The sequence below is a fragment of the Mesoplodon densirostris genome, chromosome 8, assembly GCF_025265405.1.
Source record: "Mesoplodon densirostris isolate mMesDen1 chromosome 8, mMesDen1 primary haplotype, whole genome shotgun sequence".
Classification (NCBI taxonomy): Eukaryota; Metazoa; Chordata; class Mammalia; order Artiodactyla; family Ziphiidae; genus Mesoplodon; species Mesoplodon densirostris.
In genome coordinates, this window is record NC_082668.1 from 96,644,052 (window position 1) to 96,669,950 (window position 25,899).

The 25,899-nt window shown below is 38.5% G+C and overlaps 1 protein-coding gene across 5 annotated transcripts in view; it reads right to left on the reverse strand.

The window, feature by feature from the left end:
- The window catches only part of TTN (titin), a 283,231-nt gene that overhangs the window by 169,531 nt on the left and 87,801 nt on the right, over positions 1–25,899 (reverse strand). For 2 of the 5 annotated variants that reach the window (XM_060105900.1, XM_060105899.1), the window contains 39 exons: positions 25,566–25,844; positions 25,193–25,471; positions 24,811–25,089; positions 24,405–24,692; positions 23,998–24,285; positions 23,174–23,455; positions 22,635–22,913; positions 22,234–22,515; positions 21,808–22,086; positions 21,427–21,714; positions 20,980–21,258; positions 20,607–20,885; positions 20,227–20,505; positions 19,800–20,087; positions 19,369–19,656; positions 17,793–18,074; positions 17,294–17,572; positions 16,591–16,872; positions 16,196–16,474; positions 15,389–15,676; positions 14,999–15,277; positions 14,606–14,884; positions 14,238–14,516; positions 13,353–13,640; positions 12,929–13,216; positions 12,099–12,389; positions 8,841–9,128; positions 8,162–8,254; positions 7,756–8,041; positions 6,792–6,975; positions 6,496–6,585; positions 6,132–6,399; positions 5,763–6,023; positions 3,482–3,691; positions 3,203–3,280; positions 3,074–3,100; positions 2,603–2,662; positions 2,210–2,293; positions 260–334 (listed from right to left, as the gene is read on the reverse strand). The exons of the other annotated variants lie outside the window; for them this stretch is intronic. In XM_060105900.1, the coding sequence (XP_059961883.1) occupies positions 260–334; positions 2,210–2,293; positions 2,603–2,662; positions 3,074–3,100; positions 3,203–3,280; positions 3,482–3,691; positions 5,763–6,023; positions 6,132–6,399; positions 6,496–6,585; positions 6,792–6,975; positions 7,756–8,041; positions 8,162–8,254; positions 8,841–9,128; positions 12,099–12,389; positions 12,929–13,216; positions 13,353–13,640; positions 14,238–14,516; positions 14,606–14,884; positions 14,999–15,277; positions 15,389–15,676; positions 16,196–16,474; positions 16,591–16,872; positions 17,294–17,572; positions 17,793–18,074; positions 19,369–19,656; positions 19,800–20,087; positions 20,227–20,505; positions 20,607–20,885; positions 20,980–21,258; positions 21,427–21,714; positions 21,808–22,086; positions 22,234–22,515; positions 22,635–22,913; positions 23,174–23,455; positions 23,998–24,285; positions 24,405–24,692; positions 24,811–25,089; positions 25,193–25,471; positions 25,566–25,844 (9,354 nt within the window). The remainder of the gene's footprint in view (positions 1–259; positions 335–2,209; positions 2,294–2,602; positions 2,663–3,073; positions 3,101–3,202; positions 3,281–3,481; positions 3,692–5,762; positions 6,024–6,131; positions 6,400–6,495; positions 6,586–6,791; positions 6,976–7,755; positions 8,042–8,161; positions 8,255–8,840; positions 9,129–12,098; positions 12,390–12,928; positions 13,217–13,352; positions 13,641–14,237; positions 14,517–14,605; positions 14,885–14,998; positions 15,278–15,388; positions 15,677–16,195; positions 16,475–16,590; positions 16,873–17,293; positions 17,573–17,792; positions 18,075–19,368; positions 19,657–19,799; positions 20,088–20,226; positions 20,506–20,606; positions 20,886–20,979; positions 21,259–21,426; positions 21,715–21,807; positions 22,087–22,233; positions 22,516–22,634; positions 22,914–23,173; positions 23,456–23,997; positions 24,286–24,404; positions 24,693–24,810; positions 25,090–25,192; positions 25,472–25,565; positions 25,845–25,899) is intronic. 5 annotated transcript variants of the gene reach the window in all.

Genomic DNA, 25,899 nt, shown 5'->3' on the forward strand with positions numbered 1-25,899 from the left:
AATGAGAACTCTCTGGTGTTGCCATTGGGTGCCATGTGTAGACACAGACACAGGAGGATAGGGGAGGAAAAAAAGGGGAAAAGAAAGAAAGTTGAGAGAAAGTGAGGACTGAATCAAAGAAGAGGGTGAGGGTGAGTAAAGGAAGAGGTACCATTTTGTGAATTCACACTCTTAACCTTCCTCTATCCTCCACTATTTGGGATTTAAATTTTTAACCAAGAGAAAAGCAGTAAGAATGAATTTTGATTAATTATAATACCTTTAGGTGGTGGTGCCTCTTCTTTGGGCTTTGCGACAACTTTTTTAGCATCTTTCTTCACAGCTTTTTTGGTCACTAAAAAATGAGATGTCAGATGTAAATTTTACTAAAATATTTTCATGAAACTGGGAGGTTTACTGAATTTTTAAAAAAATTTATTTTATTTATTTATTTTTGGCTGCATTGGGTCTTCATTGCTGTGCAAAGGCTTTCTCTAGCTGTGGTGCTCAGGCTTCTCCTTGTGGTGGCTTCTCTTATTGAGGAGCATGGGCTCTAGGCCCGTGGGCTCAGTAGTTGCAGCACATGGGCATAACTGCTCCACAGTATGTGGGATCTTCCAGGACCAGGGATTGAACCCATGTCCCCTGCATTGGCAGGCAGATTCTTAACCACTGCACCACAAGGTAAGTCCTGAAATATTTTTTTAAAAAATATGTTTTGATGGTAACAAGAGATTCTGCACATTATTGCAAGATATCTGTTTCAGAAAGATCTTGGACTAGAAAACAGAACAATTTTTTTGGAGGGAGATAGAATATGAAGGGTGATCTTACATCTTCACTGATTTTATGCCTGCTTAAAGTTTTCAAACATCTAGAGTAGACCCAAGTGATATCATAAATAGAAGAGGTACACCTTTTCATCTTCATTTCACTTAGGTAAGAACACCTTATATTTTTCAGGAAAAAGAATAACAAGTGAATTAGTAAAATTAAAGTCCCACCTATGCTATATTGTGGAAGTTTTCTTTTGTCATTTCTGACATTATACCTTGATCCTGGCCCCTGATCGTAACTTGATTATGGGCTCCTAGTATTCATGAATAAATAACACTCTTGAATTTTTAAAATATGATTTAATTTCTCAAGTTTCCCAGTGGGCACTCAAACTTAAGTCATGTTGACACTAACACTCAAATCATTCATTAAGATAAATTATTATTCCTGACAACAAATATAAGTGGAAATCTATTTTATGATTTTTGATTCTTATTCATTTTTGCTATCATAAGTAGGTGAAATATAGTTAATTATGTTCATATAAATTATAAAAATGCTTTTCTTTGTTATTGAGATTGTAGTAGTCATAAAACTGGAAGTGTTTTTTTTTTTTTTTTTTTTAACTGAATTTCCCCTGAGGCTGGCTGAAAACTAGCTCAAGCTTTTGACACCAATTGTAGTAGATATTAGGGAACTAGCATGTCAAACCATGGAAACTACTACAGTAATGGTGGCTTGACTTTGGAAAAATGTGACTTTGACATGCAGAATTTTTTCCTGATGATGCTGGGAGAATTCTGACAGCAATTCTGAACTCCCCAGAACTCTAGAAAGTCCCAGGCAGTCTGTTGATTGATTAGTTGAGCAGTTTGGGGGCACAAATAGTACAATTTATCTACTGAAATATCTGAAAAGGACAATTTCCTGGCACACTCATGAGGTTATTGGAGAGCTCTTTCCTTAGCTTAAAAAAATAAATTAAAAATATCAAAGATATTCTAAATCATATTTTTATAACAAAATAGTGAATTTTAGCGTAGTTAACAGTGTAATTGGGAAAAAACACAATCTATAATTTTAAATCTGACTATACACTAGTATTTTTTATTTCTATAAGCTTCACTAGAATTTGACTGTATTATTTTATTGCTTTATGTAGTAGTTAGGAAAATATGAAATGTGAAATCAGTTTGCCATTAATGCTTAAGTGATTCCTTTAAAATAAAATACTTTAATATTAAGCATCATATTTGTTTTTTTTTCTGATGATTTTCAGACTTTTAGGCACATTTCTTACATATTTAGTTAATACTTAAAGAGCATATAATTTACATTTTGAAAGGCAATTCAAACTGCTGACCACTAGAGGGCCAACATGTTGCATTAAACGACATTTTCCAGGTCTGTAATAGTTCTATATTTTGACATTTAGGTAGATAACATATAATACCTTCAATACGTTTTGCTGGTGGTTTCTTTTCTTCAGGTGATGGTAGCAACAGGGGGATGGGAGGAACCGCCGTAGGAGGAATTTCTGAAGAAAATAAATGCCATCATAAGTAACATAGTTTGGTTTCTTATTTTGTGTGAAATATGATGAAAAGTCTCATGCATTTCTTTCAGTACTTCAAAGGTGATATAGCAGCAATTCAACAATCAGAGCAAACAAAATTAGCATCTATTTATAATTGTAACTACTCTTTTGCTTTGATTTTTAATTACACAGTGAAGAATATGATGAGAAAGAATTTGTTCTTGCTGTATGCTATGGTTTGGCATTGGTAAGTTCCTAGTGGTAGGATACTGCAGCTTCAAGCCCAGGGGTCATGGTGCTGGATCTTACCTTCTGGTGGTACTGCTCTGATAGGCATGGTTGGAATTGGAACTCTGGAGTCAGGAATATCTGAAAAGGGACATTTAATGATAATAAGCACCGAGAGACTGAAAACACAGATATTTATTAGACAACTAAGATGTGTTTGATTGTCAGGCATTTCCAACAGCAGAATTTAACATATAGAAACAAAGATATTAAGATTCTTTTGTAGGCAGCCACACATGCAAATTTATTCCCTGTGAAAATTTGTTCTACCGCCAAACTTGATCCTAGATATCAGCTGAATGTGACCTCATTATCTCTAATTTCCCAAACTCACAAAGCCTAACATTGGTATTATTTTACTGAAAATAATTTTACTGAATAATATTTTACTGAAAAAAAGAAATAATATTTTTAGACATGTTAGTTTGGCTTCTATCATTTACAAAATTACACTGAATGTATTGTAAGGATTGATTCTTTTTTTTAACTTACCAGGAGGCTTCATCTCAAGTTTGATTTCTGCAAAAGAAAAAAAATGATATTTTTTAAAATTTAGAATTGTCTTGGCAGGCTACTTTGTTTCCAAGATTGCACTGTGATTTGAATGGGGTGTTTTCTGACCTTTAGTTGTTAAGTACAGCTCTGCTGTGCTTCTTGCTTCACCTCTGGGCTCCAGTCGAGCAATTACTGAATAGACACCTAAGGAAAACATCATGAAACGTTTGTTTTCTGATATGTTTGTAAATAATGCTTCTTAAATATAGTATTTATTTATATTCCTCTTTCCTAAAAAAGTAATCTAGATAGAACTACAGAGTATAAGCATAAACTAGAGTAGAAATAAATAAAACAGACAAAGTTGAAATTATATAGTCACAGGGACACTGTCAATTAAGTTACCTTCGTCATCTGGGGTCACGTTGTGGATGGTCATATAATGGCAGCGACCGTCATTCCTGAAGTTGTATTTCTGGCTCTCGGTCAGCTCTGTTGGTCCTTTGTACCATGTTACAATGGCGTCATCGAAGGACACTTCGCACTCGAAGGTGGCAGACTGATGCTCACTCACCACAATGTTCTGTATGCGCTTCGTAAACTGAATTGGTTCAGCTGTTTAAGTACAAAAAGAGTTCAAATTTAGATTGTTTGGGGAGGAATTTCTTTCACTGTGCTTTCCCCACAGATGTTTAAAGTCTCTTATCTTTTTATCTGATTGGAAAATAGCAGAAAAAGGCTGAACAGATAAAACAAGAAGAAAGTGCACTTCTTCGCATCAGTAACAAAAAATTATCCCAATACTTAAGTGTATTCCTACAGGATCAATGTGGGAAAGTTTAAAGAAATCCCTGAAAGTCCTTACAATATTTACATGAAGGCAATAGTCAAGGGTGCTTATAACCCAAAAGTAAAATTTAAACTTTAAAAATGTTAGTGAGGGCTTCCCTGGTGGTGCGGTGGTTGGGAGTCCGCCTGCCGATGCAGGGGACATGGGTTCGTGCCCCAGTCCGGGAGGATCCCTGTGCCGCGGAGCAGCTGGGCCCGTGAGCCACGGCTGCTGAGCCTGCGTGTCTGGAGCCTGTGCTCCGCAACGGGAGAGGCCACAACAGTGAGAGGCCCGTGCACCGCAAAAAATAAAATAATTAAAAAAATAAAAAAAAGTTAGTGAAATGGGGGCTTCAAAATAAAGGGCACATAAACTTAAATTTTTACTGTACACTTCTCATTCCCCTTTGAAATTCTTTCTTTCCTCTGTAAAATAATTCTGCTACTCAGGATCTAGAATTGTTTATTTTTTGGCTTGTCTAACTTTCCCTGTTAAAATAATTTCAAACTCAGTAGGAAATCTGCACTTCTAAATTTCAAAGGATTCATTTTGAAGAGTTCTGAAACCTGCTTTGTAAGCACACGTGGGCAGGCATGAAGTCCACCCACTGGGAAAGGCAGGGTATGTAGCAAGAGAATAGGCTGGCGTGGAGGTCCTTCTGCAAAATTTTATCTGGAAGGCTGGAATTCAACGTACTGCAGTATCATGAATAGCTTAGATGTCATATGTACTCTGGTGAGCTTTTCTTTGAAGGATCATATAAAAGGAGGCAATTATTTAAAAAATGATAAGTGGTTTCAACTGGATCCTTTAAATGAAAAAAGATGTAAAATTTCTGAACTTTAAAATACAACCAGGCCTTGATATCCACTGTAAAGCAAGTCAGAGATGTTGAAATGCTTATGTAAATAAGTCACATAGTTATTTCAACAGCTATAAATGGCAACGCCTAGAAGTAGAGCCCATGATTAGAGCCAAATGTTGCTGAATACAGTCTAAAGGTGTAGGTCTTTAGGAAATAAATATTGTTGCTCCTAAGTCCTAGGATTCCACTTCATTTCAGAGATTCAGAGGTTGGAATATGATTTTCCTATGAAATAATTATTTTTGAAAAATAGGTGCTAATCACACATCACATATGTTGTTAATTTTATCTATAAAGTTTCATACAGATAGAGTCAAATTGATTCCTGTAAACAAAATGTCAGCTCCTAGCCAAGATCCTCAAGATACATAGCCATGAAATCTGGTCCTTTCTAAGATTTATTTCTAAAATTCAAAATCATAGCTGTGAGAATTATGGCATTTAACAGAATTGTAAAAAATTACTGAATTTAGCATAATTATGAAATTTAACAGAAATAAGTGTTAGAAAGTCATGTCATGGTTTAGATTGAAATCTACTTCAGGTCAAAAAGAACTATGGGGCTTCCCTGGTGGCGCAGTGGTTGAGAGTCCACCTGCCGATGCAGGGGACATGGGTTCGTGCCCCCGTCTGGGAGGATCCCACATGCCGCGGAGCGGCTGGGTCCGTGGGCCATGGCCGCTGGGCCTGCACGTCCGGAGCCTGTGCTCCGCAACGGGAGAGGCCACAGCAGTGAGAGGCCCGCGTACCGCAAAAAAAAAAATTAAAAAAAAAAAAAAAAGAACTATGTAACAGAATCAGCACTTATGTGAATACTTCCGTTTTGATTTCAAATGGATTTTGAGACGTGAGCAAATGCTATGAGTACGTATGTTGGTAAATGAGACCACACAGCGCTTTAAGATACATGTGATGGCAGGGTTGCAGGGGTCCTGCACAACATTTGCCACTGACTGACGCTGTGATAACTCCAGCCACAGTCTTTCACCCACCTTCAATTCTGAGCTCCGCTGAAGTTTCAAGGTCTTCGTATTTGCAGGTGTACTGACCCTGGTCTTCTGCTCGAACATCTGCAATGGTCAGCTTATGGACTTTGTGCTCCACTTCTGTTTTATATCTACCTTGGGGTTTAAGGATTCTGCCATTTCTGAACCATTCAGATTTTACATTTGGCACAGAAAACTGGCAAGTCATGGTACAAGTCTGGCCTTCTTTCAAAGTAACATCCTGAAGATGCCGTTCCCAGGCAGGCTCTGTGGGTATGACACAATATACATTTTGTACAATATCACATGTGATGTATTCAGTAGTAAATTCATCTCACAAGTTTTTTTTAAAATAATAAAACTCTTTTTCCTTACCAATTACAGTTAGTTTAGCACTAGCGATGTGTGGACCACACACCAATCTATAATTGCCCTGATCTTTAAGTTGACAGTTTTTGACTCTGAGTGTATGTTGATCACCATCAATGCTTATTTCAAATTTATCACTGGGTTCCAGTTTTTCAGTCCCTTTGTACCATGAAAGCTTGATTTCTGGATAATTAATCTTAATGTCAATTTCAAACACAGCATCATTATCTTTCAAAACTGTCTGATTTTCAATGTCCTTGATCAAAGTGACAGGCTAGGAGAATAAAGAATTAAAATGCATTAGTCACTCCTTCCCTTGTAATTTCCAATAATAATTTGTTCATTTTGTGATCAGCATAATTCATTTTACCTCCGTCTGTGACAGCCTTTGCTGAATAAATGATACAAGCTCCTCAAATTCCTTCTCTTCCTTCTCTGACTTCTCTATTTCCTCAATTTCCTAGGGAGAAAAAAAGCGTAAGTATTACATATGCAATAAAATTTGAATTAGAGGACAAATGATTATATTTAACTTCCATTTTTGATGCTGCTTAGGTTATATTAACTGATCTTATACAACTGTAGGGTTCTGGAAACTCAAAAGGCGTATGTTAGATGTTTCAAGTGTGAATTTTTAAAGATGATACTATATACAAAAGATCATACCAATCTATGTGTCTCTTCTACTTGACTTTGCTTTAGCATTTCAAATGCTTGAAGAAGACCCCGGAAGTCAGTGATTCCATACATGCGGGCATATTTTTCATATTCTTTTGGATCAATATTTTTGAGAAGTTCCAAGATATCAATTTCCTCTTCTTCCCCAGCTCCTTTCTTTAAGGCTGGAGTCCTAAATGAAATAAGAAATAAACATGAATCACCTGTCTTCTACTTATTTTGAATTGTCTATCATCATTCAAAGATTATAAATATAATAAAATTTTTTTCACAAAGGAATAGTTTTGTGTCCTTTTTTTTAAGAACTACTAATTTTACCATGTTACTTGTGAAACAAACAAACAAAACTGTGGGTTTGGGGGTGGAGTGGATTAAGATCAGACTATAGTCACAAAGTATGGAAATTTGATCAGAGTTTAAGAAAGGATAACAAAAATATTTTTGTAAGCTTTACAACGAAAGAGGCTAATGAAAGAATTATAAGGAAAAATAATAATAGCCATGGAAAGCATCAATAAAGAATACATATATCATGAGGAAAATATGTAGAAATTAAATGTTGATTAATTGCTTAACAGTGATGTTGAAACATAATTGGTTTTGAAATTATTGGCAGTTATGGAAAATGTTTAAAATGGTTGATCTAGAAGACCATTCAGAGCAAGAGAAATTATACATAGAAACAAAAATTTCATGCCTAGACACACAGGTTTCTCTACAGGCCATTTCCTTTGTTCAAAATTTTAATAAAAATTCACCTCATTCTCAAAATTTTCTCAAGATTATTCAGAAATTGATGTTAATGCACCACTAACTTCCACTCAAATACTGTGTATTTGCTTATCTGTTTCTGTTAAAATGTCTATATGCTAACGTTCTTTCACAATCTGAATCTTGGAGGGGATGGTCCATGAATGGAACATTACCATGCATGGTATTTTACTGAACTTACTTTTTCAGCATTGCTCTAAGATCTCCTTCAATTTTCTCTTGTGGCTTCCTTTCATCCACCTGTAGATTAACATTACTTTCAATTTCACCATGCTTGTTAAATGCGACACATCGGTATAATCCAGAATCGGTTTTTGTGGTGCCTCTGATCTCCAGCTTTGCTTCACCGTCTTTCTGGTGGATAAAAATTCGACCTCCTTGGCTCAATTGTCTCCACTTCCCTTTTGTCCACTTAACATCTGGAACTGGATCACCTCCAACTTTCGCAATGAATGTTGCAGTGGTTTCTAAGGAACAATGAAAACAAATCAATAAAAATTTAATTTTCCAAAACCAGTTTTTCTGAAATGAAATCAGCAGTAAAATGTACAAGATAGATGAAGATGTAATTTTCATGAAGTACTTACTTTCTACAACTCTCATACTCTGAGGTTCTGATATGAAGAAGAGTTTTCCATCTACTGCTGCTTTCTTAGCTGCTGGGACGGCAGCTGGTTTGTCTAAAAAAACATGTTTACATATTTTTTTAAAAAAATCACAATTACCTTCAAATTGTAATAAGTAATTTCCTTTGAAAGACAGGCTTTAAGAATTTGGCAATGTCTCAAATATTACACATTCTATATGAGAGTGGACTATAGAAGACAAAGCAGTTTCATAGACATTTATAACTAGTTGTAGCTATTACATGCAGATTGAACTGCAGTCACATTACCAGCATCAAGTTTTATATTTCTCCACTTGGTTTTATTATATAGATTTCCTTTAGGGATATGATATCAGGCTACCTTATGTCACATTATTATAGGATCATTTTTGGAACTCCACTTAGTTACATCCTTCTGGATATGGTGAAAAAAAGGTCAAGAAGTGTGATGGTGAACTTGGGGTACTTTCAGAAAATTTGTGTGGAAATTATTGCCACTAAATTACCTAATATCTCAATTATAATAAGGAGACTATAAATTGCAAATGAGCAGTAACTGATAATTCTAAAAATCTAATTCCATTCTTACTTAAATTGTAATAAGCAAATAAACACAAGCAGTTGACTTAATCCAAATAATAGTTTTGAGGTGTCTGTACCTTTAATGGTCACTTTTGATTTGCAAGTGTCACTTCCAGCCACATTTGAAGCTTTACACACATAATCTCCCGCATCTGCTTTAGCCACATCTTTGAGTTCCAGCACAGCAGTCCCATTAGCAAAGCTGAAGTTGCATCTGTCTGAGGGCTTTATTTCCCTGCCAGCCTTCAACCACTGGATCCTGATCGGTTCGGATCCCTGGACGTGGCAGCTGAGCTGCACGAATTCTCCTTCACTAACTGTTACTGGAGTAGGGTGCTGATCAAACACAGGTGGCTTCTTAGGTGCTAGAATTAGAAAGGGATTTTCATAAAAACAAACATAACATAAAAACATAAAACAAAAAATATTACATATAAACAAAAAACATAAAAACAAAAAAATATTAAACTTCAGAAAAGAAACAAGTTTTGCCTCTAACAGGTAGCACTGGTTGTTATAATAGAACTGAATCATGTACCTTTGTCTCTGAAAGCAATAGTTACATGTGTTGGATTTTATAAATAGAAAAAGGTTTAAAAACAAGCAAAGAACAGATGCCATGCTGCCCATGAATTACCCAAGCATCTGTGTTTTGCAAACATTAAGCACTGCAAACACTGCACTGGCTGTTCCTATAAATTTCGATGTCATATAGCACACCGTTGATTCTCTCAAACCTGCATGCAGCTGTATTTTCACTGAACCCTAAAAATGAAGGGCCTATTGGAGAACTCTGCTCATGATACACAATGTTTGTTACCCTTTGGGAAAGAAAGCCAACATTTGAGTAACCATGAGTCCACATGTTAATATGTGATTTTCTCTTATGATCATCTTTAGCTATTATATGCAGCTACAGTAGCATTTAAAATCCAACCTTTGCCCAAAGGAATGAGGCGTTGAGGCTCAGTGCTCAACTGAACACCAGTGAAGAAGATATCAGTAACATGATGGGAAGGCCATGTATAGCTTGGTGTTATGTAATGATTTTATTGAATGGTTCTGAGACCTACATATAAGGAAAATAAGCAATATTCATGATTGCAAAGATGAAAACTTCTGATATCTATTCATTTTTAGACTCTATGGATAAAAAGCCTCAGAATTCTAAAGAAGGTATTTATCTACTCAATGTAAAACCATCATGAATGTAAAAAAGCCACCGCTAAGTACACGTTCTTCATTTAACTAAATGTTTTTAAAATCAAACGCATTTAAATACTATTAAGTGAGTGATGAAATTAGAATTATAAAAAGTTAACTCAATGATATTAGCTATTAGTAATATTAATCTATTGATGATATTAACCTACTGTCTGTGCACCCTGACATGGCCAGCTAGATCATCAGAGTTGGTAATTAACTCCCAGCTGTTCAAGGAAGTTAGACTGTAAAGTGATTTTGATGAACTGCCTCATAATTATATGGATGAAACAAATGGGACCTAATGAAACTTAAAAGCTTTTGCACAGCAAAGGAAAACATAAACAAGATGAAAAGACAACCCTCAGAATGGGAGAAAATATTTGCAAATGAACCAACTGACAAAGGATTAATCTCCAAAATTTACAAGCAGCTCATGCAGCTCAATATCAAAAAAAACAAATAACCCAATCCAAAAATGGGCAGAAGACCTAAATAGACATTTCTCCAAAGAAGATATACAGATTGCCAACAAACACATGAAAGGATGCTCAACATCACTAATCATTAGAGAAATGCAAATCAAAACTACAGTGAGGTATCACCTCACACCAGTCAGAATGGCCATCATCAAAAAATTTACAAACAATAAATGTTGGAGAGGGTGTGGAGAAAAGGGAACCCTCTTGCACTGTTGGTGGGAATGTAAATTGATACAGCCACTATGGAGAACAGTATGGAGTTTCCTTAAAAAGCTAAAAATAGAACTACCATATGACCCAGCAATCCCACTACTGGGCATATACCCTGAGAAAACCATAATTCAAAAAGAGTCATGTACCACAATGTTCATTGCAGCACTATTTACAATAGCCAGGACATGGAAGCAATCTAAGTGTCCATCGACAGATGAATGGATAAAGACGATGTGGCACATATATACAATGGAATATTACTCAGCCATAAAAAGAAACAAAATTGAGTTATTTGTAGTGAGGTGGATGGACCTAGAGTCTGTCATACAGAGTGAAGTAAGTCAGAAAGAGAAAAACAAATACCATATGCTAACATATATATATGGAATCTAAGAAAAAAAAAAGTTCTGACAAACCTAGGGGCAGGACGGGAATAAAGATGCAGACATAGAGAATGGACTTGAGGACACGGGGAGGGGGAAGGGTAAGCTGGGATGAAGTGAGAGAGTGGCATGGATATATATACACTACCAAATGTAAAATAGATAGCTAGTGGGAAGCAGCTACATAGCACAGGGAGATCAGCTCAGTGCTTTGTGACCACCTAGAGGGTTGGGATAGGGAGGGTGGGAGGGAGACATAAGAGGGAGGAGATAATGGGGATATATATATGTGTATAGCTGATTCACTTTGTTATACAGCAGAAACTAACACACCATTGTAAAGCAATTATACCCCAATAAAGATGTTAAGAAAAAAAAAAAAGCAAAAAAAGTTATATGGATGAAGCCATTATGGTTAGAGGATCAGATTGAGAAGATCTCCTTAAACAATACAGTCTATTTCTTCGCCTCAAGCTATGACTGTGTATTCATAATGATATGCAACATCTTTCCACCCATTTTTTTTCTTTCTGAGCAAATTTTACCCTTTTGTATGAGGTTAATATTCATTTACAGGCTAAAAGCTTTGGGCAATATATGTCAGAAAATAATCCTTTAGAAATATCCTTAGAAAAGAGAATGTTTCAGAATGTGATAGAACTCATAATAAGCAAAGGTAATGCAATATTCAATGATGAAAATTTTAAAAAATTTCAAAACAATTGTGCCTCATAAAAATTTATATGTCACTTATGTATGAATTTCAAAGTAGACTTAGACTTCTAACTACCTGAGAGAATTTCGAGATGTGATTTACAAGCTAAGGTATAGTCCATTTATTATATGACACCTACTTTCCTGGGCCACGTACTTAAATTACAACTAATATATATATTTTTAGTAAGCATATGTGGAATTGTGGCAAGCCAATTAAATAATATATATTCATATCTGTTATAACTTACTTGGTCGAGATGTCAGAAGAAACACACATGGCTGTCTAATAGGCAGTAAAGAAAAACACATCATGCCAGGGGCTCTGAAGGTGACTTACCTTTGATGACGACTGAAGATGTACACAGAGCAGAGCCTGCATCATTCGACACTTTGCACGTGTACAAACCAGCGTCGTCCATGCCTGCCTTCTTGACGTGCAGCAGAAGTGTGTTGTTCTTGAATGTGATTTCACAGTTAGACGTTGGATGGATCTCTATGTTATTTTTGTACCAAGCGACAGAAATAGGCTGGGAACCAGCAACATGGCCCTCGAGTTTGAAAGAGTTCCTTTCTGTTTCTTCCACTGTCTCTGAGAGTTTTTTAGTGAAACTTGGTGGAATTAGCCGCTCTGTAAGAAAGTTCAAGGATATATGAAGTGGAATCCAGAAGTAGGTTACTAATAGGAGGCTTTTCAATAAAGGTCATATTTTAAGTTCAAAGTCAATGCTGACCAACTGAATACAGCATATCAGTGTAATGTTCCTAAACATTTTCGCCTCCTTCCATAAGCTTATTTTTAAATTAAAACAATTTTTAAATTTTACATTGGCATATAGTTGATTTACAGTGTTGTGGGGTTTTTTTCTTTATTTTCACAAGCTTATTTTAAACTGCTCTCTGATTTATGGGATGGATGATAAGAATAACTTATGGTCATTTACAGAACCAGATATTTGTTAAAAAAAAAAGAAAAAAGGGGGGGAAGGAGTGGTCTTGGGGTTATGTAGGATATATAAAAACTTACAGAAATACAGATTTTAAAAGATCACCTTTTCTTTAGAGAAACTTATTTCTTCTGAAACACTTTTATGTCAGTGGTTTAAAAATGTGCTAAATTTTATCTGTCCTAATAAAACCACACCCTTAGGATGTGATATACAAAGATACCTTTTATATTGAGCTGAGCCACGCAGGAGTCCTCTCCCACTTCATTGACAGCATAGCACATATACTGTCCAGAGTCTCCTTTGTCTACTTTTAGGATTGTCAGGTGGGCACTGTTTTCCAGATAACTAATCTGATAGTTTCCACCACTTTGGATCTCTCTGTTGTCTTTGGCCCAGGTGACCTTTATTGGTTGTGTCCCAGTCACATGGCACTCAAAGTCCGCACTGTCTCCCACCACAGCATCCACAGGGGCAAGAGGGATGTCAAAGAAGGGTGGGTTCTTCCCCTCTGAGAGGAGAGCAGAAAGACAAGGTTTCAGGCTCCATACCTGACCATCCCAGTTCACACAAGTCATCCTCCCCTAATATCAAATTTGGTTATAAAAATTTTAATTACAGAAATAGAAATTTAAGAATCCACACACCTGTGAGAATGAGTCTGGCACTGGAAGAAGCAGAACCTATAGGATTTGTAGCTGTGCAAGAATACTGGCCTGCAAAACTCCGATCTGTTTGAAAAATATTGAGAGTGGCTACATTATCTAAAAATGATGTTTGTACGTTGGGGCCGTCTTTCAATGGCTTGCCATCTTTAAACCAAGACACCGAGATAGGTTCTGATCCACTGACAGCACACTCGAAAACAACTGGCAGCCCGACCGTTTCTTGAACATCTCTCAACTGTCGAGAAAACGACGGTGGGAGTTTTTCCTCTGTAGGAATGGAATTAAAGTAATGAATACTTCTGGACATTTCGAATTTACTGAACATTCTTCTCACAATTATTGTTATATAAATAATGGGAGTCCTACAAAAATATCAGGAGGTATTCCCATATCTTGAATTAACTTGGACTCAAAGAAAAGCAGGTAAATTTTTGGAGCAAAAGTTTTACTTTGATGCCACGCTGACACATGCTAGGTGTAAAAATATGTAAGCCAACAGAGAAACTGATTGGCTTAAGGTACGTCTCCGGCATGTAGCAGATTTTCTTACTTTTTAAGACTGCTTTCTAGCAATGTGCATGAGACACCCATGGGTGGAATTTTTAAAAATACAGTTACTCATTTTTCTGAAAGATTTAATTATAGAGACAAATGATGACATGATCCTTCCAACTGAAGATTTAGTCATTTTATCTCTCTCTGTTAAGGCGATCAAAAAAGATCAACTGCTAATCTGTAGGCAGAACTACTTAAGCAGAAAGTTTTGCATTTGGAAAGATTTTCCTAAAAAGAAGACCCTCGCCAGATATTTTAAATCTTGTTCAAAAGAAACACATTCATTCACTTAAAAAATATTGCAATCACCTTGAACAGTCAGGAAAGTTGATGAAGAAACCTCTCCCACACTGTTTTCAGCCCTGCAGATATATTCTCCACTGTCATTACTATCAACCTGGTTGAAAACCAGTGTAGCAACATTGTTCCTAAAATGCATTTTGTAGGCAGTCGTGGGTCTCAATTTTGTATCTCCTTTATACCAGGACACCCCAATTTCAGGGGTCCCAGCAAGTTGGCATTGCAAAGAGGCAGAATCTCCAATGGTCACCTTCACAGGCTCCAACTGCTTGACAAAATATGGTGGTTCTGCAGCCAAGAGAGATAACCAGTCATGAAGGAGACATGCCAGGATGGTTATTTGTATATAAAGATACGAATGTGCAATCATAACAAACCTAGTATCAGGATTTGTGCTGAACAGGAGTCTTTCCCGGCAGCATTTTCAATGTAGCAGTTGTACTGTCCTGAATCCTCCACTGTGCTGCTTGGAATTTCCAGGATTGCAGATTTTTCAGTTGTGGTTATATTACACCTCTGAGAAGGAGTTATATTTGTGCCATTTTTCTTCCATGTAACTGAAATGGGAAGAGTTCCAGTATATGTGCCCTCTAGGATCAGGGGTTTTCCTTTCTCTAGGCTGTAATCATTGAGTTTCTTCACAAATTTGGCTGGGGCTGTAGCAGGCAAATTGAAAAACATGAAATAAAGCACATACACACACAGATACAGGCACACCTATTACTTCATGTACATTAATTGTAAAAATGCAGAATGGCAGTCAAACAAACCTTTTACATAGAGATGTGTTGTACAAGAAGCTTTGCCAGCTTCATTACTAACGATGCAGGTATATTCTCCACTTTGTGATGTATCTACATCAAACAGCTCCAGTTCAGCAACTGAATCCTCGAAAGACACATTACATCTGTCCCCTGGTACTAGTTCACTGCTACCCTTGAACCAGCTGACACTGAACGGGGGTGTTCCTTTTACAAGGCTTGTGAAAGTTACATTTGCTCCAGTTAAAACATCCATGGGATCAGGTTTCTGAACAAAAGATGGTGGTTCTAAACGAAAAAGCACATACCGGAAAAAGTTTACTACTTTTGAATTTTGATGACAAAAATGTTGAATAAATAATGAAATGCAATTCTATTTTGCTGTTATTTTTAGCTGACCTCTCACAGTCAAAGGAGCACTGCACTCATCAGAACCAGCCACATTAGTAGCTATACATGTGTAGTCGCCGGCATCCGATTCTTCCAGCATGTTCACAGTTAAGGCACAAGTGTTATCCGTCAGGGTGGTCTGGTACTTCCTCCCACTGCTGATCTCGTTTCCTTCATGGAACCAGGAGACGGAGATTGGAGGTGATCCATAGACTTTACACTCCATTACCACTGAGGAACCAGACAGACCATTTGTCTCTTTCAATTTTCTTGTGAACGAAGGAGGAACAGTTCGGTCTGAATGTGACAAAAATCAAACAAACAAGGACATCAGTTATAAAATGATTTGAAGAGAGAATTCTTGTCTTTTTGATGGAATATGCCTAGATCCATTTGGCCCTTCTGTGAGGATATCACAGAGTTCCCAGTGGGGTCACACCGTGGAAAGCCTTGAGAATCAGTGGACAAGATGTGCTAGTTGACTTATTAGGAATTTTGGTCTCTCTTTGCTGTGAATCATTATGTGGAGAATCACTCCAGCATAAGTGACAGTAGAAGACCACATATCCTTATTCCTCATCCAGGGATTAAGTGTTACTCCTACCACCCTGAATTATGGAAATTCCTCCAAAAGGAAGGGATAGAACTTTTGGACTTGGTTTTCTTCTAACTCTATAGGTCTACTACCTCTGATTTTGCTGATTCAGAGGATGTCAGACTCATGTCATGCTGTAGAATGTGGAGTTTCTCATACACACGTATGTAAACCAGGAACTATACTATCATAACATTGAAACAAAAGCCCAACCAACCAACCTGAAACATGAACAGAGGCTGTGCAGCTGTCTTTGCCCACAGGGTTTTGCACCTCAAAACTGTACACTCCACTGTCACTGGGGGCCACGTTAATAATCTTAAGGCCAGATAGTTTGTTGAAGAAGCTTATTTTGTATTTGTTATCACTTGTCAGCTCTTTTGCATCCTTAAACCACTTAGTAGTGAGTTCGGGTGTGCCAGTGACCATGCACTCCAAGGTACAGGTGTCTCCCGTGGTCACTTTTATGGATTTTGGCTTTTCGACAATTGCTGCAGGCTCTGAAATGAGATGTAAATTGTGTTCAAATGTTAAAATCACATTGAAAAACTAAAGAAGACACGAGTACTGGTAAGTGTGTGCCTTCTATTCATGATGACATTCTATCTGCACTAACCGAGGATGGACACCGTGGCGAAGCACTCTTGCATTCCAGCATCGTTTTTGATCTGACAGGTGTATTTCCCGGCATTGGCTGTTTCTGCTCTTGAAAACTGTAGGGTTGCAATGTTTTCTGAATAAGAGATCCGTATGTTGTCACTTTCTCTGACCATCTCCCCCTTGTCTTTGAACCACACCACGGAAATGGGCTCAGTGCCTTCAATAGCAGCCTGAAGCTGCACTTCTTCACCAACGATGGCAGAAATGTCACTGGGCTTCTTCACAAATCTTGGTGGTGCTGAGGAAAAAGAGGCAAAATCAGGGATTTCAAATGTGTGGGGCTATGAGTATTTCCCTCAAAGCTATGAATGCTAGGAATCAAACTGGTGCTCATGTGTTGTTTCTATTTCTTAAAGAAGAGGCATTTTTGGTGAATGGGAGCAGAGATGCATTAGAGTTTGTACTAAGCAGAAAGAGTCGAACATCTTGGCCTCTCTAGCTTTCTAAATCCAGCCAAGACCTACGGGGAAAATTGTCTAAAAGGGTAATTAGTAGGATTTAGAAATGGGATGCGCACTAAATATAAAAGGATTTAGAAAGGAGAGAGGGGAAAAGTACAAGACAGCTAGTGGTAAAGGATGGGGCAAGAGCTGAGGGGCCAACAGGGTATTAAAGTTAGAAGGAGAACTGTACGCAGAAGAGGATGGAGTCACTCTAACCTTTCAGAGTGATGGAACCAACACAGGTGTCAACCCCCACGTCGTTCGTGGCTTTACACTGATATTCCCCAATGTCTGCAGCACTGACGTTCAGGATGTGAATACTCGTCAGGAAGTTCTCAGACATTATCTTGTACTTCTTGCCACTCCTAAGTTCTCTCTTGTCTTTATGCCAAGAAACTTGAAATGGGGGGGTGCCCTGAAGCTCACATTCAAGGTGAACATCAGCTCCTTCCAGTGTCTCAACGGGATGAGGCTTTTTGCGGAAAACGGGTGGTGCTAAAATTAGGAAAAAAGGAAAATTAGGATGTGTTCTGTAACTATGTAGTTACAAATAAGAATCAGTTTTCCATTCCACCATAGAGAGAGAACATCACACTCGATTTTCTATTGTGTCCTTTAAAATGTTTAGAACCTCGACGGAGAGTCAAACAGGGAATTGAGAGGACAGCGAGGAGGAAGCTAACGTGAAAAACATGAAAGAAGGGTAGGAGCTGACCTTTAACTTTTAAGGAGGTGCTGCTGCTTGCTCTGCCTGCTGCATTGTGGGCCTCGCATGTGTAGTCTCCGCTGTCTTCCACACTGAGAGCGTGCATTTCCAATACCACCACCGAGTCAAGGAATGACATTCTGAATTTACTGCTCTCTTGAATTTCAGTCTCGTCCTTATACCATAAAATTTTGATTTCTGGAGACCCTCCTACTTTACATTCATATCTTGTAGATTCATCTTGTTTCACGATTCTTGAAGGTTCTAGCTTCTTAATGAACCTGGGGGGTTCTATGGAAGCAAGACAGAAAACACAAGGGAAGAGATGGGAAGACATGTATAATTCAGGATGAAGTGAAAAATCAAACAGAGAGGTCTTTAGCTCTGGAAAACAAATTTATTTGCTGCAGTTCAAAGAAGAATAGTTAGGTGAGACTTAACTAGAAAATTCCTATAAAATATATTTATTTTTGTAAGCACCCACATCAAATATTATTGCAAAAGGAAAGAGGAAGAGACATTAATCCCTTTTGTGCCATCCTCCTACCAGCAAAAGAATCACTTTGTGCAAGATCATAGTCAGAGTGTGTATCTGTTGGTGAAATCACACTATGGTTTACAGGGATTGAGAGAGTTTGATTACTTTCTTGTACGTGAACCAGTGCAGGACAGTCTATTTCCTGTGGCTGCAAAGATATCAGTTATGTACCATGAAGAGTCAGAGTAGCAAAATTGGGTCAGATATCTTAACATTTTAAAGTGCCATTTTCTCTTATGGGCCTTAAATAGATATTTCTTCAACCTTCATAATATCCCTTTGAAGTGGGGAGAGCAACCGCTTTCTTCATTAACTGAATCAAAAAATTCAAGTTTAGGGAGATAAAAATAATTAGCAATGTATCACAGAGCACGTGGGCTGCTAAATCTAACTCTGTTTTAATTTGAAGTTATTTATAAACTATCACCAGAAAAACCCTTAAAAATGCTCTCATGGGTTAGACCAGCAGCTCATTGAGTTAAATGTTTGATTTCTGACCACAGCAGCCTTGAACACGCTACAGAGAGACATGGTTGCCTTCCACGATGTAAGATATTGATGTACTCCCCAGTCCCCTGGCTTCCACTGTTATTTAAGTGGGGCTAGTAGAGGAAAAGAAGTTGACACAATCTGACTCTTCTTGAAGGGCTTGATAGTTTGGGGCTCTGCTAGCCCCTCGAGGAACAAAATCCATTAATTTATAAACTAATGTGGAAAGTAAGTCATTTGAGACAACTTCCTTTTATTGTCCTAAGATAATTTCTTTCAAACTTGGATTTTCTTGCAATTCCATGAAAAATTTTTGTTCACTCTCCCTCTAGTCTCTGTTTTCAGCCTTTGAAAGTGGACCTTCAGTCTATGTTTGACCAGTTTTATATTCTTTTAAATAAACATTATAAAAAACTTGCTCCCACTTAGAAGACCCTGGATCTATTCAATCACTTCCAACTCCTAGACCACAGTCCTAAACGTATCTTTCAAGCACACGCTTTCTCCTATATTTTCAGACGTTGAAATAAGACCTTACTACTTCGCTTGAACAAGTACCTTGTACACCCAGACGAGCAGAACAAGAGTCTTTTCCAGCGACGTTGCTTGCATAGCAGGTGTATTGCCCAGCATCACCTTTGCCTACTTTGAGAACCGTCAGAGTGGCAGTATTTTCAACCAAAGTCATCTTGTAGTTGCCTCCAGGGCGAATCTCTCGGTTATCTTTGGCCCAAGTGATCTTGATTGGTGCAGTCCCAGTTATGTGACATTTAAAAGAACCACTTTCTCCAAGAGCAAGATCTACTGACACAGGCTTTAGATCAAAGAAAGGAGGTACTTCATGGTCTGAAAAGAACGAAGACCAACATGGTGACTTCAGTTTTCATGCTCCCAGACGTGGAGCAGAAACTAAGTGGCACCAGACCTTTGGTGGCCTGGAGCAGTGAAACTGCTTTATGATGAAGAGGGTAATGTGATCAGCTACCCACCTAAGAGGAAGAGCTTTGCACTGGATGAAGCTGTCCCAAGAGGATTAGAAGCCGAGCAATTGTACTGACCAACATGGCTCTGGTCAGTTTGCAAAATCTGAAGAGTTGCTACATTATGAACAAAAGATGTTTGCAAATTAGCATCATCTTTCAAAAGTACCCCATCTTTGTACCAAGACACTTGAAGAGGTTCTGAACCATTGATGCGACATTCAAACGCAACTGGGAAGCCAAGGGTCTCCTGAACATCCTTCAGTTTTCTTGCAAAGGAAGGTGGAAGTTTGCGCTCTGGAAGGGAGTCACAGACAATCCTTATTTACAAGAGAGAAAACACCCACAGCATAATTCAACCCATTAACATTGTGACATTTTTAAGAAAGTGGATCTGTCAACACACAGCAAGACTTGTTAGGAGAACCATCATCACCTTTGATAGCGAGCACAGCTGAGGAAGCCACTGTCCCCACACTGTTTTCGGCCTTGCACGTGTATTCTCCCATGTCACTGGGATCCACTTTGTTGATTACTAAGGAGGCAACATTATTTCTGAATTGCATATTATACGCAGGAGCCCATCGTAGCTTTGTGTGTTCTTTATACCAAGAAATTCTAATTTCTGGGGTTCCATCCACTTTACACTGCAAAGTTACAGGTTCTCCGACGGCTGCTTCCATGTGTTCCAGAGGCTCAATAAAATAAGGTGGTTCTGAGGTAGAAAGGATGGTAATCAATCAATCATACTAGCTAAAAGAGGATGTTTTAAAAGAAAGAAAAGAGAGCAATAAGAAGAGGTAACTGTCAACACACCTAAGACAGATACCAGTGCTTCACAAATATCTTGACCGGCCTCATTTTCTATGAGGCAACTGTATTGTGCATAATCCTCTATTGTGCTATCAAGAATTTCGAGGATCGTAGATTTTTCTGTCATGGTAATGCTGCAGTTTGGAGATTGTGTAAGGGGGAACTCATTCTTCATCCAGCTCACCGAGATGGGAGGTGTGCCGGTAAATGTGGCCTCGAGAACGATGGGGTTTCCTTTCTCGGCGCTGAAATCAGCCAATCTTTTCACAAAGGTGGCTGGTTCTATAAGGAGAAAACAGCAGGGCAGAAGTGGTATCTTCAAATAAAGAATAAGAAAAGAATGCTAAAGATTTACGTTTTGGAGAAAAGAGCAAACCTTTCACAAAAAGATGCGTGGTACAGGAAGCACTGCCAGCGTCATTAGCCACGAGGCAAGAATAGTCCCCGCTTTGCAATGGCTCCACCTCAAACAATTCCAGTTCTGTGACAAAATCTTCCAGAGAGATGCTGCATGACTCCCCTGACACCAGTTCCCTGTTGCCTTTAAACCATTTGACCTTGAAAGGCGGGGTGCCCCTAATGACACTGGTGAATGTGAGGCTCATTCCAGGAAGAACTTCCAAAGAATCAGGGGTTTGTTCAAAAGATGGTGGTTCTAGATACCCCAAGAGTGGAAGAGATCAAGAGAAAAAAGAAATCCAATTGAGTAGTGCTTTTGCTCCTTGAAGAAAAGGGAATTAAGACTACACACGAACACAAAATAAAGAAATCCCCTGTGAGGCAGACACTAAGTCATGCAGCAGCCTGGTCCCTGCGCACTGACCTTGGACAGTCAGGACGGCCGAGCATTCGTCTGACCCAGCCACGTTGGTGGCCACGCACGTGTATGTGCCTGTGTCAGAGGGCTCCAAGAAGCTCAGATTCAAAGTACAGACGTTTTCCAAAAAGCTGGACTGGCATTTAGGCCCACTAACGATCTCATTTCTATCCTGAAACCAGCCCACGGAGATGGGCGCGGAGCCGGAGACTCTGCACTCCAAAACCGCCGAGGCCCCCAGGATGGCGTTGGTGTCCTTCAACTTGCGGATGAAGGAAGGAGGCACAATTCGATCTACGTGGAGAAGGGTAGTTTTCCGTTGAAAGAGAAGCCTTATTTTCTACCCCAGGAAAAATGGTATATTCACAAAAACCTCACACTACTCACCCGAAACGTGGACAGACACAGTGCAGTTACTTTTACCAACACTGTTTTTCACTTCAAAGCTATATAACCCCTTGTCACTCATTTCTGCACAAGGAATTTTAAGTGAAGCCACTTTGTTGATGAACGTGATGTGATGTTTGCTATCTGCAGATAATTCTTTCCCATCTTTGAACCACTTGGCTGAAAGTTCTGGTGTCCCAGCCACTGCACACTCTAATGCAAAAGGATTTCCAGTAGTGACAGTCATGGGTTCTGGTTTCTCTATGATTCTGGCTGGTTCTGAAAGAAGTATATTGCATTGAACACAAAGTCTTCTTTCAAACTAAGAGTGTAATCAGTATATTATTGGCTAAGAGTAATAGGTGCAGGCAATGATCATGGGTCAATCAACCTGATTTTTTTCTCAGGCTGTACTTTGTTACTAACCTAGGACAGTCAAGACTGCTGAACACTCTCTCATTCCGGCATCGTTTCTGATCTGGCACACATATTTTCCAGAGTTAGATGCTTCTGGGCTCCCAAGTTGGAGTGTTGCAACATTATCAATGAATGAAATCCTAGTGTTTTCACCCTCTCTGATGATGTCACCTTTATCTTTCAGCCAGACGACAGCAATGGGCTGGAAGCCTTCCACTATGGCCTGCAACTCAACGGCAACCCCAGCGAGGGTTGAGGTGTCACTTAGCTTCTTCACAAACCGTGGGGGTTCTAATGAAAGAAATATGTGGTTAGAGAGAAAAGATGAGAATCACAGCCACACACATTATTGGTCAAGCAAGAAAAGATGAAAGCAAGAGATAAATATTTTTGTGCCCATGGATACAAACCTTTGAACTTGACAGTGCAAACACACGTGTCACTTCCCACCTCATTAGCAGCTTTGCAGTGATATTCTCCTACATCGGCGGCTTCCAGATTAAGGATGTGGAGACTTGTATCAAAATTTTTCGAAGTGATTTTAAATTTCTTGCTGCTCCGAACTTGCTTTCGATCTTTAACCCACACCACTTCAAATGGGGGGGTTCCCGAAATTTCACATTGGAAGATAACATCAGAACCTTTAAGGGCTCCTACTGGAGAAGGCTTCTGGGTGAAAACAGGAGGTGCTACCAGAAGAAAAGAAGATAAGCAATGAGCGCATTTGCCTAATGAAAGGGAAAACATATTTTAGAGTCTAAATCGTTGAGTGCCTGGTGTGACCATATGACAGTATACTAACATAAGAAATGACTAGTCATTAAAACTAGTTTAAGAATTGCAAGGAAATCCCCTTAACTAGCCTTTTTATTTTGGAGCTCAGAACATTGCTGAGAAAGAATCCAGATCAGAGGAGAAGGAAGAAAGAAAGCAGCTTAGCATGTCTAACCTTTGATCGTCAGGGCTGTGCTACAGCTGGCGTCCCCAACACCATTATGGGCTTCACAGATATAGTCCCCACTGTCCTCTGTGCTGGCTTCATTGATGGTGAGCGATGCCACAGAATCCATGAATGACATGTTGTATTTCCAACTTTCATGAAGTTCACCGTCATTTCGGAACCACAAAACTTTGATTTCTGGGGAACCGCTTATTTTACATTCCAGTTTGATGGATTCTCCCTGCTTTGCAACTTTTGAAGCTTCTAATTTCTTAACAAACTTTGGAGGTTCTAGTAAGTCAAAGGAAAAAAACAGCTTACGTTTGTAGCTGAAGAGTCCATAAATACATTTTTAATCTGGTTTATTAGTAAGAATATATGTACTTTCTGAGAATTTTGTGTTAAAATATATTATCTTTTCTATTAAATAAATTTTAATATTTTTAATAGAGAATTTAATTGTCAAGTTAATCTTTGTAGTTTGGATACGGAAACTAAAACATGTAAGTTAATGTATTATAGAGGTATGTGATCAAAATGGTAAGTCAGAATGCCATATAATAGGAAAGAGTGAAAAAAGAGAGAGTTGAAACAACATTTAACAAATTTCAATTAAACAACCCTCTGATAAGACTACTCTTAGAGATACACTAACTTAAAGAACAAAATAAACAGAAAACAGAACTTCGATGAATGTTGCCTCCACCACTAACATACAAATTCCAACATGATCCAGTTACTTTATCCCAAACATTTAAAAACTAAAGAAACTTTTCAAAGAAAATTACACAACATGGGAAAGAACGATATTGGTAAACGCCATGTGAAGATACCTTTTACACTGAGTTGAGCTGAGCACATGTCTTTGCCAACATCGTTGGTTGCTTGGCAAGTATATTGACCAGAGTCTCCTTTGCCTACTTTAAGAATTCTCAAATGGGGAGTGTTTCCCACACATGTAATTGTGTAGTTTCCTCCAGGACGGATTTCCTTGTTATCTTTTGACCAAGTAATTCGCATTGGTTGAGCACCAGTAACATGACACTCAAAGTCAGCACTTTCCCCAGCAATAACATCTATAGACACAGGCTTGATGTCAAAGAAGGGAGATTTCTTAGGTTCTGAAAGATGAGAAGAAAAGGCAACGTGGGTGTTTTTCTCTTTTTTATTGGCCATTTCTACTTTGACAATGAATAAGAAGTCATGGTTTGCAAAGAGAGAGAGTAATATGGGAACAAACCTCTTGCTGTCAGTCTAGCACTGGAAGACGCTGTTCCAAGTGAATTAGAAGCTGAGCAGGAGTACTGGCCAGAGTGACTCAAGTCTGTTTGCAAAATTTTTAAAGTTGCCACATTATCTACAAATGATGTCTGTAGATTTTCATCATCTCGTAAAAGTACCCCATCTCTATACCAGCACACTTGGATGGGTGCAGAGCCATTCAGCCGACAAGTGAGGGTAACTGGTAACCCAACAGTTTGTTCGATATCCTTTAATTGCCTTGCAAAGGAAGGTGGGAGCTGGCGCTCTGTCGGAAGACAAGTAATACTTGAGGCGTTAGCAGATGAAATAAAAATTTCCCCATAAAGATAAGAGTGAAGACAAGGAAAAAAGAAACTTCTAAATTTCTAAAATAATATCATCACCTTGAATTCTGAAGACAGTCTTAGAAGAAGCAGTCCCTATACTGTTTTCTGCTTTACATGTGTACTCTCCACTGTCATTGATGTTCACTTTATTAAAAACAAGTGTGGCCACATTGTTTGTAAAATAGGTCCTGTATTCAGGAGTTGACCGTAACTTGGTATCGCCTTTGTACCAAGACACTGTAACTTCTGGTGTCCCAGCAACTTGGCATTGTAAAGAAACTGAATCTCCAACTGATGCCTCCAGAGGCTTCAGTTCCGTAACAAAATAAGGTGGTTCTAAAGAAGAAAGATTCACAGTCAGCAACTGGAATTAAAGAAAAGCACACAAACCATGCCTCATGTTAGACAAATGCCAATCATTTGAGAATAAGAAACACACCTAATGTAGATACCAGAGCTTCACAAACATCCCTTCCTGCCTCGTTTTCAATCTCACAAGAATACTGTCCTGCATCTCCTTTTGTGCTATTCAGAATTTCCAGGATGCAGGTCTTCTCTGTTGTGACTATGTTGCATTTTTCAGATGGTGTAATGTTCGCACCAGCCTTTTTCCAGGTAACTGAAATGGGGAGTGTTCCAGTGTAGGTGCTCTCCAGAATGATGGACTTCCCTGGTTCTACAGACTGACCACTTAATTTCTTCACAAATACAGCTGGTTCTGGGGAGTGACAAAGCACAGCAGTTAAACGCAGTGAAAACACAAACAAAGATGTCCCTTAAAAAGTAGGAAGCACAAATGCACTGGAGCAAACCTTTTACAAAGAGACGGGTAGTGCAGGATGTTTGGCCAGCATTGTTAGAAACCACACAGGTATATTCCCCACTCTGAGATATGTCGACATTAAATAATTCCAGTTCTGCCACAGTGTCTTCAAAATAGATGTTACATCTGTCTCCTTTCACCAGTTCTCTGGCACCTCTGAACCAGCCAACCTTGAACGGAGGTGTTCCTCTAATGACACTTGTGAAGGTGATGTTTTTGCCTGGTAGTACTTCCAAAGGTTCAGGTTCCTTCACAAAAGAGGGTGGCTCTACATAGACAAGGAGGTCAATGATAAGATCCTGTAAGCATCGAATTTAGTTGCA